The sequence below is a fragment of the Rhea americana genome, unplaced genomic scaffold, assembly GCF_003343005.1.
Source record: "Rhea americana isolate MKP2758 unplaced genomic scaffold, rheAme1 scaffold_22, whole genome shotgun sequence".
Taxonomy (NCBI): domain Eukaryota; kingdom Metazoa; phylum Chordata; class Aves; order Rheiformes; family Rheidae; genus Rhea; species Rhea americana.
Genome location: NW_028186329.1, coordinates 6224214 through 6239246, shown reverse-complemented (window position 1 = coordinate 6239246; position 15033 = coordinate 6224214). Strand labels below are relative to the sequence as shown.

General features: G+C 41.5%; 1 protein-coding gene across 1 annotated transcript in view; it reads right to left on the bottom strand.

Annotated features, from left to right (window-relative positions):
* Positions 1–15033, bottom strand: part of PRDM6 (PR/SET domain 6) — a 72134-nt gene that overhangs the window by 21795 nt on the left and 35306 nt on the right. Inside the window, exon 3 of the mRNA XM_085305421.1 lies at positions 2327–2454. Coding sequence (XP_085161547.1) covers positions 2327–2454 — 128 coding nt within the window. The remainder of the gene's footprint in view (positions 1–2326; positions 2455–15033) is intronic.

Sequence of the window (15033 nt, the reverse complement as noted above, 5' to 3'; positions counted from 1 at the left end):
TGTCTCAGGAGGGCACTGCTAGCTAAGCAGAATGGTTTTCCGACCACTCTGGGAATATGTGACAAAAACTCTCTCTTTTGTGACTCTCCGTCTCCTCCTCACTCTCGCCCTGTCCTTCTTCTTCCTCCTCCTCCTCCTCTCCTCTTCTCTCGCCCTCTCTTACCAGGGCTGTGCGTTTCCTTAGTCCTCTCCGTCGCTACGTAGACATCAAAATCGGGGCCGCGCTATAAATTACCAGCGTCTCCTAACTTGAGAAAAATTGAGTCCACTTTGTACTTCACCCTTGTAACATTTTGTCTCTCAGTTTGGCTTCCCCTAAGATAAACAGAGCAGCGCAGCGAATGAACGTGCTAAAACCAAATGACACACTTTGCCGCTGAAAGAGCAGGACTGTTTGGGAGCAATGGGTGGTCTGTGAGGCTTGGAGTAGGCTGGAAAAAAAATGTGTAAGCGTACACCGTTCCTTACAAGCGTACAGAGCTTCCAAAACTCGCAGAAATCTCTGCATGCTGAAGTACATCAAAGGGATTTTTCCCTTTTCGGATAATATTTCCTTTGCTGACATGTATTTAGTATTGTGGTTGGATGACTCATAAAGATAGCTTCATGGCGTCCCAACGCAGTTGAAGCAGAACACATGCCAACAAACATTATTGTCAGCCTCAAAATAAAAACAAAACRTTCAGCTAAGGGTCAATCAATCAAGAGCGCTTTGAAGAAAATTCCATTTAGATATTACAAATCATAACAGAATGAATTTAAACCAGCTGACTTTCTGTGAGGAGGACGTCCATGTACAATAAAAATTAGGCCGGTTTTTTGGTGTCCAACTTTTTTATTTTCTTACACTTGGACGCAGTCACTGGTGATGGATGCCAGTTTTTTAGATTGTGTTTTTGTAGTTCATTTTATAAAGATCTGAAGTAATCGAAAACAGATCAACAGAGGGAACTCTAAGTAAAAACTCCATCATGAAAGGAGAGTTGTAAAATCCACTTAATATTGACAGATGTGTAGTGACTTTCTCATGCTCACGTTTCTTCTAGGTTTGTCATCCATATATATGCACACATACATGCATATATATGTATATTAATGCACACATACAACGACACTGAGAATCACAAGATACCTACAAAAATACTCTCTCATCACAGCGATCTTTGTTCATTATCCACTATGTTTATTTAAAATCTGATAGGATTTTAGCTAAGAATATCAAACATTTTAGGGTATAATAAAAGATGTGCAATGTATATATAACATTGTTATTTTTTTAATTGTGGTGTTATTCAGTCAACTGGCCATAGAATAAAAAAAAGCTAGAAATCCAACTGAACAATTTTTCCATTGTTAAACTGGAACCCTATGGGAGAATCAAACTTTATACATATTTCCCTTTACCTTGCTTTTGTATGCTTTATTTTTATTTTTAAAGACACTCTAAACAAGTTTAAGAGTCTTCCTGAAGAAAAGAAACTCTCTTCTCTAAAGCAAGCAGCCAAAAACCAGGATTGCTCACTGCGCCTGCCAAATACAGGGCGTTCTTTGAGGGACTTCCGATCCCATTTAATAAGGCCAAGCAGTTGCTTCTGATGCTGAGGCAAAAGGCTCATTTAGGGCTGAGATCATGTATTTATACAATGCGTCGTCTAGGTATTCTGGAGCTCTTGGTGGGTAGAAAGTAAAACGTACCGTAATTTCTTTGCACTTTTGTCACTTTTTGACCTTCTCTAGCTAGTGGCATCGCAGGCATCAGTGCAAAGACTGTTCTGGCGAGCAGGTGCACTCGGCGCATAACCTCAAGGTGCACTTGTGTCCCAGGACTAACATAACCTCGAGGTGCACGTGTGTCCCAGGACAACCTCAAGGTGCACGTGTGTCCCAGGACAACCTCAAGGTACACGTGTGTCCCAGGACACTCTCAGACAGCTTTTGGACTCAAAACGCCACCGCTTTCACTTGAAGGAAGGCCCTTGCCTTTCCCCCTTCCTCCAGCACACACATCTTCAGCGGGGCGGGAGACGACGGGTGCTGGCTTCCTTCGGCTCAGCCTGCTCGAAAAAGCGCAGGGCGCAGTGCGCGGCCCCACGGGCACGCACGGGGCGCAGAGCTGAACTCGCTCCGAGTGGCAGCTCGAACGTGCTTGCTACAGCGGCCTCGGCTCCCACCTTAACTCCGCACTCCAGTGCTTGCACCACCCGCCGAACGGCCGCCAAAGCCCCACCATCGTCTTTGCGTTCAAAGCACTGTGACGGGCGCAGTGCGACTTTTGGCTCAAAGTATTTTCTTTTCTTTACGCTGAGTAAATTGAAACATACTGTACCTGTACTGAACCACCGTTAAGTTCTGCTCCCCGCAGTGCCGTGCACATCGGATGTACCTCATCCAGCTTGACTTGCTGGGCTCTCCACCGTCGATAAAGTGCTGCAGTGTCCCATCCTGGTCATATATCTGGGGAAGAGGGCGCAAGGTCAAGCAGTTAGAGCAAATCATCAGCAAATCATTTTCACCGCTTTGCTGGTGTCTCTCTGTGCCTTTTCCAGGAATTTACTGCCATGAGATCTGTCATTGCATACTGATGCGCTTACAAATCGAAACGGAACAACAGAGAAGTATTTTGGGGGATGCAAGTTTACTGTGTTTCTCTTATCAAGCCCATCTTTTTTATATTAAACATATTTGTGGCGTCTCAAAGATGTGACCATGTTTCCCAAAGAATATTTAACCTATTTTGACAGGCTGGCCTTAAATAATGAACTGCCAGATAAACAAGAAAATCTGGATGTAAAGCCTGAATTGAAACAGCCCGAACAGCTGAGCTAGGGGCAGGAATAGTCCCTAAATGCATATCCCTTCTTTCACATCTCAGCCGCAGCCACAGCACATACTTCGGCAATCCTATACGGCACATACTGAGCATTAGAGAGCCGCAGCCGTAGGCCTCTTAGTACCAAAACAAATGGGACTGGAAAGAAAAAGAGCAGTTCCAGACTCCTGTAGAAGCTCCCTTGAGAAGTATAATTTTCTGAAGTAGTGAATGAGAAATCAGTCCTGAGAGAAACATAGTTTTCTTAAATATGACATCCCTGCTAATGATATGAAAGCCAGCTAGGGTAATTAAAAAAAAATAGTGTCTTATCTCTTCTGCACTGGGCCCTCCCTCTGAAGCCAAAGAATAAAATAGCTCTGATGGCTCTGAAATGTTCAGCTACATATTTCATGCACATCTGCCCTTCTCAGGTCCGAGTGCATTAAAAATGGTACCTAGGAAGCACTGCTGCTAGTAAAAGCTCACCGTCTCAAAAGCTTTTTACCAGTTTTGCTAGTACTTTGTTAAACTGCAGAGCTCTATCTGGACAATTAGCTGCTTATCTAAAGCAAACTTGACCTTCACGTATTTTGTTCCCCCACAGCTCCCTTCTGCTTTAATAATTCTGTCCAAAAATGTTTTCCCTTTTGAAATTGTGTGAGCCTAACTTGATCTGCCCTCTTAAAAGTGCTAATTCTGCCTAACTGAAGAGGAAACACATGTATTACATTGAACTGAGCAGCTGACAAACAAGCATAGTAACAATTCTGCAATTCTGTTTCAATATCAGGAGAATCATCTCGGAAATTACCTGACTACATTCAACATTTCTGAATATGCTGAAAAGGTGTTTCCTACAACGCACACAAAAACATATGCAAGGCTCAGAGCCTGCCACGTGACAGTCTCAAGTTTAGGAGCTGACCTTGCTTCTGCTCTTGACCAAGAGCAACTGGGAATACTCAGGAGCAATGAATGCACAGCTAGGGCATAAAAGACAGGGAAATTAAATGCCTGAAGAGATTGTTGCCCTTGGTTCCTGAGTGCCTGTGCCGATCACCTGGTGCATCCTTCTCTGATGCTCCTGGGCTGGAGGAGCACCTACTCCAGCAAGTACTGGCAGATGAAATAAAGTGGGGGAAAAAACGAGAGGAATCCTCAGAGGCAAAGAAATATCCCAGTACTGGGAGGACTGCTTCAGTTTTTGTACATACCATCTTGCTGCTAATCAGCAAGTACCTCTTTTTATGTAAATATGGTAGCGTATGCTGAATACGTGAGCAAAACATGCTAAATCAAATCATAAAAAAAATCTGTAACGTAAAGGGAAAAGTTATGCAGGAAATTAGCCCACAAAAAGGGAGAGAAGGAAAAATTTATGACTAACAGTGTTTGGCTGGGACCATTTTAGTAAAATGTGTCCAAGCAGTTTCAGCACAGTGTTTGTTATTTATTCATTTATACAGTGCTTACTAACATGACTACATGGCTTAACATGAGGCAAAACCAATTCCTGTAAATGAAGAGCTGATAACTTCCTAATCCCCAAACGCTGTGAAATAGGAAGGAGAAAGAGGAAGACAACTGCTATAAATGGTACTGACAGCCAAATCGGGACACACAAGGACCTATTCAGCACTTTGTGAGTATGGGCAGTCACAAACTGACGTGAAAAGTGAAAATCTGCCACGAAAGCGCAGACTCTGGGCTCCCTCTCCAGCTTTGGCCTGGAGTAGGAACGTCTGCTCTACCAGCGTTGCTGGACCTAGAGCAGGTTTGAGAATATAATTTTGTCCTCTCTTTCTATTTGGTATCAATGGTTTAGCTTGCTGTCAGTCTCCCTATCATCCCACATTGTAGCAGCAATTTCTGCGGAAGCAGACAGGGACACCAAAGCAGGGAATAGTTCATAATTCTGCTCTCTGCACCTGGGAGACATTATCACCTTCTCTATCACAGTGAATCAACGGCAGTAGCAGTAAGAAAGAGACATATGACATTACAAATACTGCTGAGTAACTCTTCATCTAAGTATCTTGCGGGTCTATGTATTTTCAAATTATTTACCCTTGCAAATACTCTTGCATCAGTGACATTGTGCTCCCTTTCCGAAGAGGGTATTACTGACATYGCACATACAGCCACAAAGGCAGACTCCATCCTGGAGCATTCCTAGCCCTGTCCTTACAGGAGTGAAAACCCAGCTGCTACCAAGCAGAGACTGCAACATTAAAAGGAAAAGAGCAACATTACCTTGTATCTGTTTACTTGCTAAATCACATAACCCCAAGCAAGATCTGGGAAAATTTAACCAATATGATTATTATTCATATTACCATAGGGTACCAGGTCTCGGTCACTATATRTTTGTCTAAATCTAGCAACTACTATATATTTGCCTAAAGAAATAATCACGAGGGAGCAAATCATGACCTGCCATAAGAAAGTAAACCTGTAGCACAAGCTGTGAACCCAGACATTATAGCAAGCTATAYGGATTCGCATAGGCACCGACACCTGTATTACACATGTGTATATACTTAAACACTCACCGACAAATCACACATGTAGCTGCTATTTAAAAACCTACTGCAGAATGCTGTAATAAACTGAATTTACTGAAAATCTTTGACTACCTCATAAAATCACTATATCCATTTATTCTGGCACAACTTTTAACAAATTGCAGGACCCTCCTGACAAAATAAAACATCATTTCCCCAACACCATATGGAGTATGTATGTGTCTTTATCGCTCAAGTGTCCTTGATCTAAGTGGTGGAAGCAAAATTAGTTACTGTTTCTTTCTACTTCAGTTGTGCCTAGGAGTGTCATCTAAGCTGCTTACTGTATCTTTTCCCTCTTCTGACCCAAAATACTTGTTAACTATTCCRAGKTTTTTTTTTGTTYTTGKTTTTTTTTGGATATGTTGTTTGTTGGCTGTTTCAGCTTTTAGTAATGCACCAGCCTACAGGCAGAGACCAGAATCTGACAAAAGATGATTGCACTCACCTTCTCGTTAGACACAGGTTTTGTTCCTCCTTCATAATTCCCACGTGATTAATTAATTTATTAATAGSTTGTGAACTATTACTAGGAGGTTACTGATTTTTACAGATCAAGAGATTCAGAATGTAAAACACTTCTCTTACATTTTCATCCTTTGAATGCCACYGAACACAACTGAAAATACAACTGAATACAACTGAAACAGCTTCATTTTCCAAGAAGGAAGGTCCAAAGTGTAACCAGCACACCATAGGCCAAGTCTTCTCCATTTTTTGATTCTTCTCTTCATGAACACTGGCTTGTTCAGTGYTCAAGACATAGACTCAGAGGCACGTGAGGTACAAGATGTAATTTCTTACCAGGCGCCACGGCTGTTCCTCAGGAACCACATGACAGTTCCAGCTGGGCAATATGGGAAACAACCTGTAGGAAGCCGGTGCGCTGCGGCTGGTCAGGTTCACCTTGTAATGCCAYGCAAATACAAACCCAATAYGACGGACTGGATTTATTTAKTAATTGGACTGATCATTGATAATCRGTTGGAGGCTGCGGATACTGAAACGTACGATGATGATGGTAGCAATACATAATGGCAACAATATTAATATCATTTCTAAAGCAGGCAGCATCTCAAATAACCAATACTCTAAAATCTACAAATAATTATTACTTAGTAAAATAAACAGCCTTTGCCAGAACATCTCTCGCACTAGCAATGTACCTAGGAAGGACCGTAAGATTTAAGTAAGATTTAAGATTTAAAAGATAGGACAAATCGTTAAAGAACCTTCTGAGAGCTCTGAATCATTTCAATACTGACGCAGTTTTCTTTGCTCTGGTCTGACTTGGGTAGATGATGGCAAAATGTAATTCTCATGTTAAAGATTACYGTGTGAGCTGCTAGCAGTGGTGCCCAAGGAAACTAGAAAGTTCGAAAGGAGCCAGAACATACTAGCACAGCCACGGAGAAAGCCAAGCTGTGAAGCAATTAAAAAAGATTTCAGAGAAGAGCCAGGGAGCAGAGAAGTGGTCAGTTCGCTGGAGTTCTTTCCTCTCTATCTGCTGCTTTCCTTTGTTCTCCTTCCATGGCCTGGTGAAGGATTGTGTCTTTTGAAATTCTGCCTGCGTTTTATTTTTCCATTTAGTCAAATAAAAAAGGTATTAGCATACAACTTAATTGACCTCTTGTTTTCCTTGCAGGCAGAAAGAAAAAAGACTCGTCCTCAAAGTGGATTTTTTTTTCAAGAGAAAATTTGGACTGTTGTACATTTGTACTATTAGAATCATTTTTATGTTTCAAGACATCAAAAGAGATGTGAAGAAAACCACAACACACGCAAGATTTCTTACCATTAGTAGGATAGCTTACTTTTTGCTGCTCACTGCTATTCTCAGTGATATCACATGAATGAGGTCACAGGATTTGCGAAAGCGCTCAGCGTTAGCCGCCTTCTCCCACAAGAATTTTTATCCTTGATTTCAATGGGAAGAGTCAGGATAGCACGGAGTACTTGCRGGGATCCTACAAACCTTTCGCAGGTTTGTACAGGCCACAGCAGCATCGGAGACTGCCTACCCTTGCTGGCCYGGGCATCAAAACTAGATAAACTTTACTTTGTGCAGCATGGCATTGCGGGGGTGCACAGCTGCTATTTGTAGGAGGTGCGCAATTTTGGAAGACTACCTTGGGGGACGGGATCTACAGAGCCCATGTTCTCCACAGCAGAGACAGCGTCCCCGCTCGTGTCCCCTCGCTAGGGCCCGCAGAGCTGCAGACTGGCACCCACGGCCTGAGGGACTTCCTTGCTGACGCTCTGCGACGCACACAAGGAAACGCACGGTAAAATTCAGTCGTTTGACTTGCCTGAGGTAGGGACTGCTGAGCAAAATGCCCACGGGCTCTAGTGTTTCTCRTGGCATGTTTGCATTCTGTACTGGTTAGTGTTTCTGATCATGTCACACTGAARGCAAATGCAGGACTTGCTAAGTTAGCTGTTTAGGTCGGATTCAGTGGAGTGCCTTGGTGCCTTGCTCCTTTTGAAATCAGCACGTTGTCAAAGGATCTTTATCCRGAAAGTCTGAAAAGTTCATAGGGAGATGTTGCAGGGACTGAATGAGAAGAGACAACTGACAATGTTCCCTGAATAGATTACATTTAAGGAGAGTAGTTTAGGCTGCAAATCAAACTACACTTGGGTTCACGTTTGATGCTAACAACTGTTTAAATAATGAATGCTTTTATATTTTAAATATTTTAAATGTTAGGAGCTGGGCATCTGCTATAGAGGAGGAGAGCCTTTCTCAATATGCATCTTTCCACTGATAGCCTCTGAATGAGAAAGCTGTGTAGAAATCATTAGGCATTTAGCCATCACATCTCTCTTCTTTCATTCACTAAATTGGTGACCAAATCATTTAGCAAATATTTTAGGAACAGCTCCTAACCTGCCTCTACAAAAGAACACATGAAATATAAGGAAAGCCAGAAGCAAACTCCAAAACATGGAAAATGCTCCTAATATACTTTAACTAAAAAGAAACACTGATGTTGATAGATRCCAATAAACTTATTATATAATCACATTCTATATAAAGGAATGCTTTGTTAATGGCATACTATAYTTTATATTACCTATATAGTAAACAAGGAAATTACGCTTAGCCAATATAAAGAAATGCTTGTTCATCAGGCATATTAGGGTAATAACCCTAACTCTGATGCATAACAAATATTATTATTGAATGTGTAATGTTCAACTACAAACATAAAACTGGTACGAAAAAACAGTGGTATACATGTCAACAATATCATTTTACTCTAAGCTGAAGCAGTTGGACCAGTTCTATATTCATCTACACAGACATTATTTCAGAAAAACATTAGTTGTAAATGTTCCTCATATAACCTACTGTTGCTTGATAAGATCAGCTGATTGGTTTTTCCATTTAAAATATGCCTTCAGAGTATTTATGCACAGATATCAGAATAAAAAATATACATTGATACTGTGGATAACATCTAAGCTTGTTGGCTTATGATGAAATAAGAACAATATATTTGTTTTTATTATTATGTAGATAGCGAAAGCTAGTTACTATAGACTCTATTCATCTGTGAAATAAATTCATGCCAATAACTACTTACTTACTTTGAAGTGCTTCAGCTTTGTAAATAATTGGATAATTATTTTGTTTTCGTTCAGAAAATGCAGCAGTTTATTTAAACAACAATTTTTGCTTTTTCAATTTCTATATTACATGCAAAATGACAATCTTTTTATACTCTAGACATTAACATAAAGATTTCTAAATGTTTTTGCTACACTGAAACACCCTGAGCTGCTCTATACTGTTAGCAGATGGAGATTTGAAATAAGTGAGCTAGGAGGAAACATCAGGAGGCTTGACTGGATAAAGTTACGCTAAAACATTCTCCAACATTCGTTGGCAATACTGTCCCTCAGATGCAACACCTCCGTGAAAACACGCAGAACCGTATCCTGACAGCCAGCGATCTTTAACCGCTCACACTATTTCMAAGCAATTTTCTACAATTAGCCATATCTGATATGGACTGTACATCTTGTAATATCTGCTTAACGTTTCTTCTCTTTAATCTAGCAGGCATCATCTAGCAAATTTTTAAAATGAGAATACTTGCCAACTAATATTAAAAACTATTTAGATTTAATGTTTCTCAAAGGATTATAGCATATGAAACTATAAACATTGTTTTGAACTGTCTGTGCTAGGTGAAAGGCTTCATGTCTCACTTCGAGCCCAGTCCAGCAAACACTTGCGCACATGTTGCAGTCCCATTGATCTCCATGGGACTACTCGTGCGTGAAATCAAGCATCTGTGCAAGCGGTAGGAGGACTGGGGCCTTATTCCAGCGAGTGTCACGACAGCAATGCACTGCTCATCATGCAAACGTCATTAAGTTATTTTTTAAAGCGAAGTCCCCACAGCTTGTTTTGACGCCAGCCCAGCGTGTGGAGGTTCTGGACGCGGGGAGAATTACACACCAGCCAGAGTTACTCAACAGCASGGCAGAAAGAAATGCACGTGAAGCTGGAAAGAGATACACACATCCAAACAGGTCTGTCAGGGACGGGCGCCCCGGGGTACCCAGTGGCGTAACATGACCTCCTCAGTGTGTGATTTTGCGCTCTTTTGTGGGCGCTAYGTGATATGACAGGAAAAGCAGCAGTATTCCAGGCACAGATTGCTCCAAACTGGTGAGCTTTTGCCTTGGGATTGGTATTTCCACACTGCTTACTGCACTCRTCCCCACTCAACCTTGGGAGCAGCAGGGACATGGGGAGGCAACAGACTGTTCTCCACGGTCTCGTTTCTATGGGACACGCAGAGCAAACACAAGTATTGCCAACCTAGGCTCAGCTTCCAGAGAAGCCRGGGGGGGAAAAAACCCAACAGATTAAAAACAAAAAGAAGGAAGCAAATAATCAAAGCTGAAATAACCCAAACAGAAGAATCTCACACCAGTTGGCTGGTAGAAGCAGACTCCAACACGCGTATCAGGAAAGGAGTCTGTAAGGGTCTATGCTGAAAACCCTCACTTGTCTGGGAAGCCCCGCTGACCTTGCTCGGTAACACACTTCCTAGGAGGATACTCAGAGCCAGGGGGTCGACATTTATGTCGACGTTTGTTGCCTCAGCGCCTCTGAAAAGGCGACCAGTGCCTTTGCTAGGTAATGACAGGACTTTGGCCAGTATCTTGGTGCTTCTCAAAACCCTTAGATATGGCAAAGTGAAAATAATATTTAAATAAAATGTTTGTTTCATCATTTTTCATTCTTTTACAAACAACCAAGTACTCACCTCCAGAAGAGGTCTTTCAGCTGAGATTTTCTTTCAGCCTTTTTCCACAGAGTTGAAACACCCATCCAGTCCAGAATTGAAATGGCAAAATATCTAACCACAAGCAGAATGTGACAGAGGACAGCACCACCAAGCAGCATGAACAAAAACAGGCTTTAGCAGCTTTCATCACTCACCATCCAGCTAGGCAATGCAGCTGAAGCAGCTGAGTGGGTACCCAGCTCCCAAGCTGACTCACTCAGAGACCTTAGAGAAATCACTCTGGACGGAAAGACAATCATAAATTAGAATTTCTAAATTGTCTTGACTCTAATACGCAAGATGGAAGGAAGCTGCGGAGAAAGTGAGGAAAACCTGTTCTCGAATGTTACTTGGGGCTTACTTTACTACTGACAAAGAGAAGGCTGATAGCCCAAGCAGAAAACACCTTTTGAGCCATCAATCCCATAATTTCTGCTGAACACATTTTCAAAACATGGTTCCAAACTGTGTTTTCATAGCTTTGTGCACATATTGTGTGTCTATGTGCAAGTTAGCATTTCCTAGCAGGTAGCATAGTTTAGATTACAAATCCCAGCCTCAATGCTTAGTGATACTTTAAGACATACTAAAAGCACAGCCCATAGAATATAGTGCATGGCTATCATTTAAAATCTATGGAGATTACTAGATGAAGGATTCTGTTTGTTTTCATTTTGAAATATTTGGAGCTTTTATAGTTTTCTTTATCTTTAGGATTTTTTAGCGCTCCAGCAGTATCTCCCAATAGGCTKTCTAAGGACCAGATTTACCTAGCTTCTCAAGCACGGAGCTCCTAGGGACACTCTCAATCTTACAGTAGAACTGGCAAAAGTGCCCTAGCAAGTTAGACTTAAAACTGCCACTGAAGTCTATGGGACTCAAGTTCCTACTTGGACTCTTTCAAAAGCTGCCTACACGCCTGTCTGCTTTTTAGGCATGTAAATGCTGCTCTAATTTGCTCTAACTTCCTAAGCAAGATTTCTTACCTTGAGACTGGAAATTCTTCTGCTTGCTTTGCTTGTACTGCGAGAGGCTACAATTTCACTGGAAATCTGAGGTTGAAGTGGACCTCTGAAGGTCCTCTAGTCCAACCCTCCTGCTCAAAGCAGGGTCAGCTACAGCAGGTTGCCCAGGACTTTGTACAGCTGGCTTTTGAGTACCTCCAGAGATAACAAGTGAGAGCTGAGATCAGGAAGAGGGTTGAATAGAAAAAGACTGTGACTGGGCATGAATAAAAGGAAAAGCAAACATCTCCCTGTGAAAAAGGGCCACAGATCCCAGAGCCATTATTGTTCACAGTCTCATCATAACCACAGATTCAATGAATTGGCCCTAAGACTGCTCCATAGAAGAGGCAGAGGATGAAGTCCTTACAAGGAAATTGTGTGTTTAAACTAGACTGACAGCATAAATGGATTTGAAGCAGAATAGTCCAGAGAGAAAATGATGTAGGGCAACTAGAGATATTTTTGAAAGTTAAAAATAAGAGTAACAGAAATGCTAGAATGCTAGAAAACAGCAGAGCTACAGAAATGCTGAATGACAACCATTCAGTATCTCTTTGCTTTACTGCAGACTGAAAGTTAGTTTACAGTTTTTTACTTCAGGATCCTACTCTGCCCAAATCAAATATTGTCACTTCCAATGAGATGACAGCCACCATCAGCAAGAGCAGGAAGTCCAGAAATCCCCAAAGCAATTTAATTTCATTTTCAAATAAATAGATTTCACAGGTTAGTCCCACTGAAAGGAGTCACTAGCTCCACACAGAGCTAGCTAGATTGGGCGAAAGGAGTGGAATTTTCCTTTACAGTCTCTGTGAGTCCATATAGAGACATGGCAGCACGTCTCTCTCTGCTGCACGTGTTCATTTTGTATTAGGAGCATCTGACCTAACACAATGATCTGCAGGGCCTACATGATATGCCGGATCGAAAACTCATTTTAATCAGTGAAGAGAACACAGAAACATTCGCTGCAGTGATTTCTGGGTCAGGACATAATTCATGACACAGGCAGGTTGACATGAGAGCCGATTTGTTCCCGTGTAATTTGTTGAACCTCTATTCTGAAGCATGAAGGTCTAGCCACAGGGAACATAAGCTTTAGCAATGACCCCCCCCCAGTCTGTCTTGGCCTCCAGCTTAAATGCATCCAAGCCCTGCAGTTTCAAGAATTCCAAAATGAGAATTTCACAAGATAGTGAAGACCTCCACCGTCTTCACATCAAAATTCCTGATTCATGCTTCATGGGCATTCTAAGAAAAAAGGGAACTAAAATTGAAAAAACAAAATCCTAACTCAAGAATGAGTTACTTGTAAAAGAAAAAAAAAAAAAAAGAACTTCTATAAAAGCCCCCGCACAGGTAACTCCAGCGTGTAATAGTTGTGACTCACAGATAAGCATTTGGAAATGGACTAGGGTGCAAAGAGTTAAATTCAGCCACCTAAACTTAAGTTTCTACTGCTATTTTTGATGCCCCTCCATATGCTACTGCATCTCCAGCTACTGCTCCAGAAGGCAGGCAGCTCTCTTTTCAGTCCTGTGCCTTACCTGTCAGTCCTGTCTGGATATCTTAGATAACTTAGCGGGATCTCAGTGTAAAACACCTCTGTTTTTAGATACTGGCATCGCTCCTCAGATGTCTGGGTTCAGGTCCCGCTCTGAAATAGGTTTGTCATGTGACTTAATCCGAATATTTAAACTCTGTATCTGGATCCCTCAGCTGTAGAGAACAAGGGTTTTGATACTCTTTTTGTGAGTCTTTTTGTTTATCTTCACACTGAGATTGTAAGCAAATACAGGTCGGGACTGTCTTTGCATTATGTAGAGCATACATCTCAGCAGAGCACTGATCCGGGGAGTCTCTACTGTACTAGCAATTACTTCTTTCAGTCCTCTTTAAATCTCTCATTTTTGGGAGAACCATTAAGACTTGCCATAAATGAGGGTTTTCAGGACAAATGACATATTTTAGAAAACATACTTAGCTCCTTTGTGTGAGTTTTCAATAATGAGGCGCTCTGTTATTTTTAGTTTGGAATATTTTGGAATGTCTGGAATGCTAAGTTCCCCAGATGATGATTAAAAGGTCAAGTAATAAAGTATATGATAAACTATGCCTGAGATTCCTCATAAAACAAATGAGTAATGGCTGTACAAACTGCCTTGCCATGTTTTAATACCGAAAAATGCCTGCACTGTATTATTTCTTCAAATTTGTTAGATTACAGAATTCTTAGAAAATCAGCATGGTGGTGTTTAGTTTGCAGCTAGTTCAGGGCTGAAGTCAGAGTCAAAAAGCGGATGAAAAGAATGCACTAAAGAGTAACGCTGGTATTTCCAGTGGGCACATGTCGGAGAAAGAGAAATGATCTTGTTTCTTGCCAGAGCGCAGGTCTGGTATTGGTAAGTATCATGTTAAGTTTCTTTGGAGCGAGTTCGTTTCTGTGCGGATTATAAYGTTAGATTAGAGCATTGTTTGAGCYGCAGTCACAGGAGCCCTCCAGAGCTGTTAAGCATTTGGCATATCTCACTTATCTCTAAGGGTGGCAGGGGCCATCAATACAAAGTGGACCATCAATCAATCTGGGGTCTTCTTCAGACATGGCCTGTCAGCTGATCAGAGGAAGACTTTAAGGAATCAGCTTTCCATTATCAGGATTTGGTCTGTGATCAGAACAAGCCACTGAACCTTTTACTTTTCACTTGGCAAAAACATACACACTGGAAAAAAGTCCTGACAGTTCATTCATTTTGCTCCATCACTGGAGCCAGATGATGTTTGACTGGGGAGACCCACCCTCTTTGATGTTGTGCTCTTTTGAGAGTGCCCTGCTGTGAAAAAAATTTTCTCCTTCCAAATTAAAGAGAAATATTTCTGCGTCCAGCTGTTAAATGTGACGTTTGCCATTTTTCAGTGTGTTGGCTTTGTGCCACCTCACAGGCTGTGTTTCAAGCCTATCTTTTTCCCTTCCCCTTCTCAGCAGCAATATCCACAATGTGTTAGTGTCTCCAACTTCTACATAACATCAACACCAAAAGGGAAAATACAAGTAATACCTCATTGCTCTGAACTACTGCAGCAATATTTACACATGTTTCTTCAGAATTTTTTAAATTAAAACCAGCAATCATTTTATTACATGAAATGAAGTATAAAACCTATAAATATAATCTACCTATGAAATGTCGACTTCAGTTTCATTCTGATTACAGTAGGCAAACCATGAAGCAAAGCCTCCGTAGGATGTATTTACCAATTAAATGAGTGTGTATGTTATTAAGCTTCGTTTCATGTGTACTGCGTCCACATCAAAAAAATGGCATCCGTTCAGCGGCCCTAGC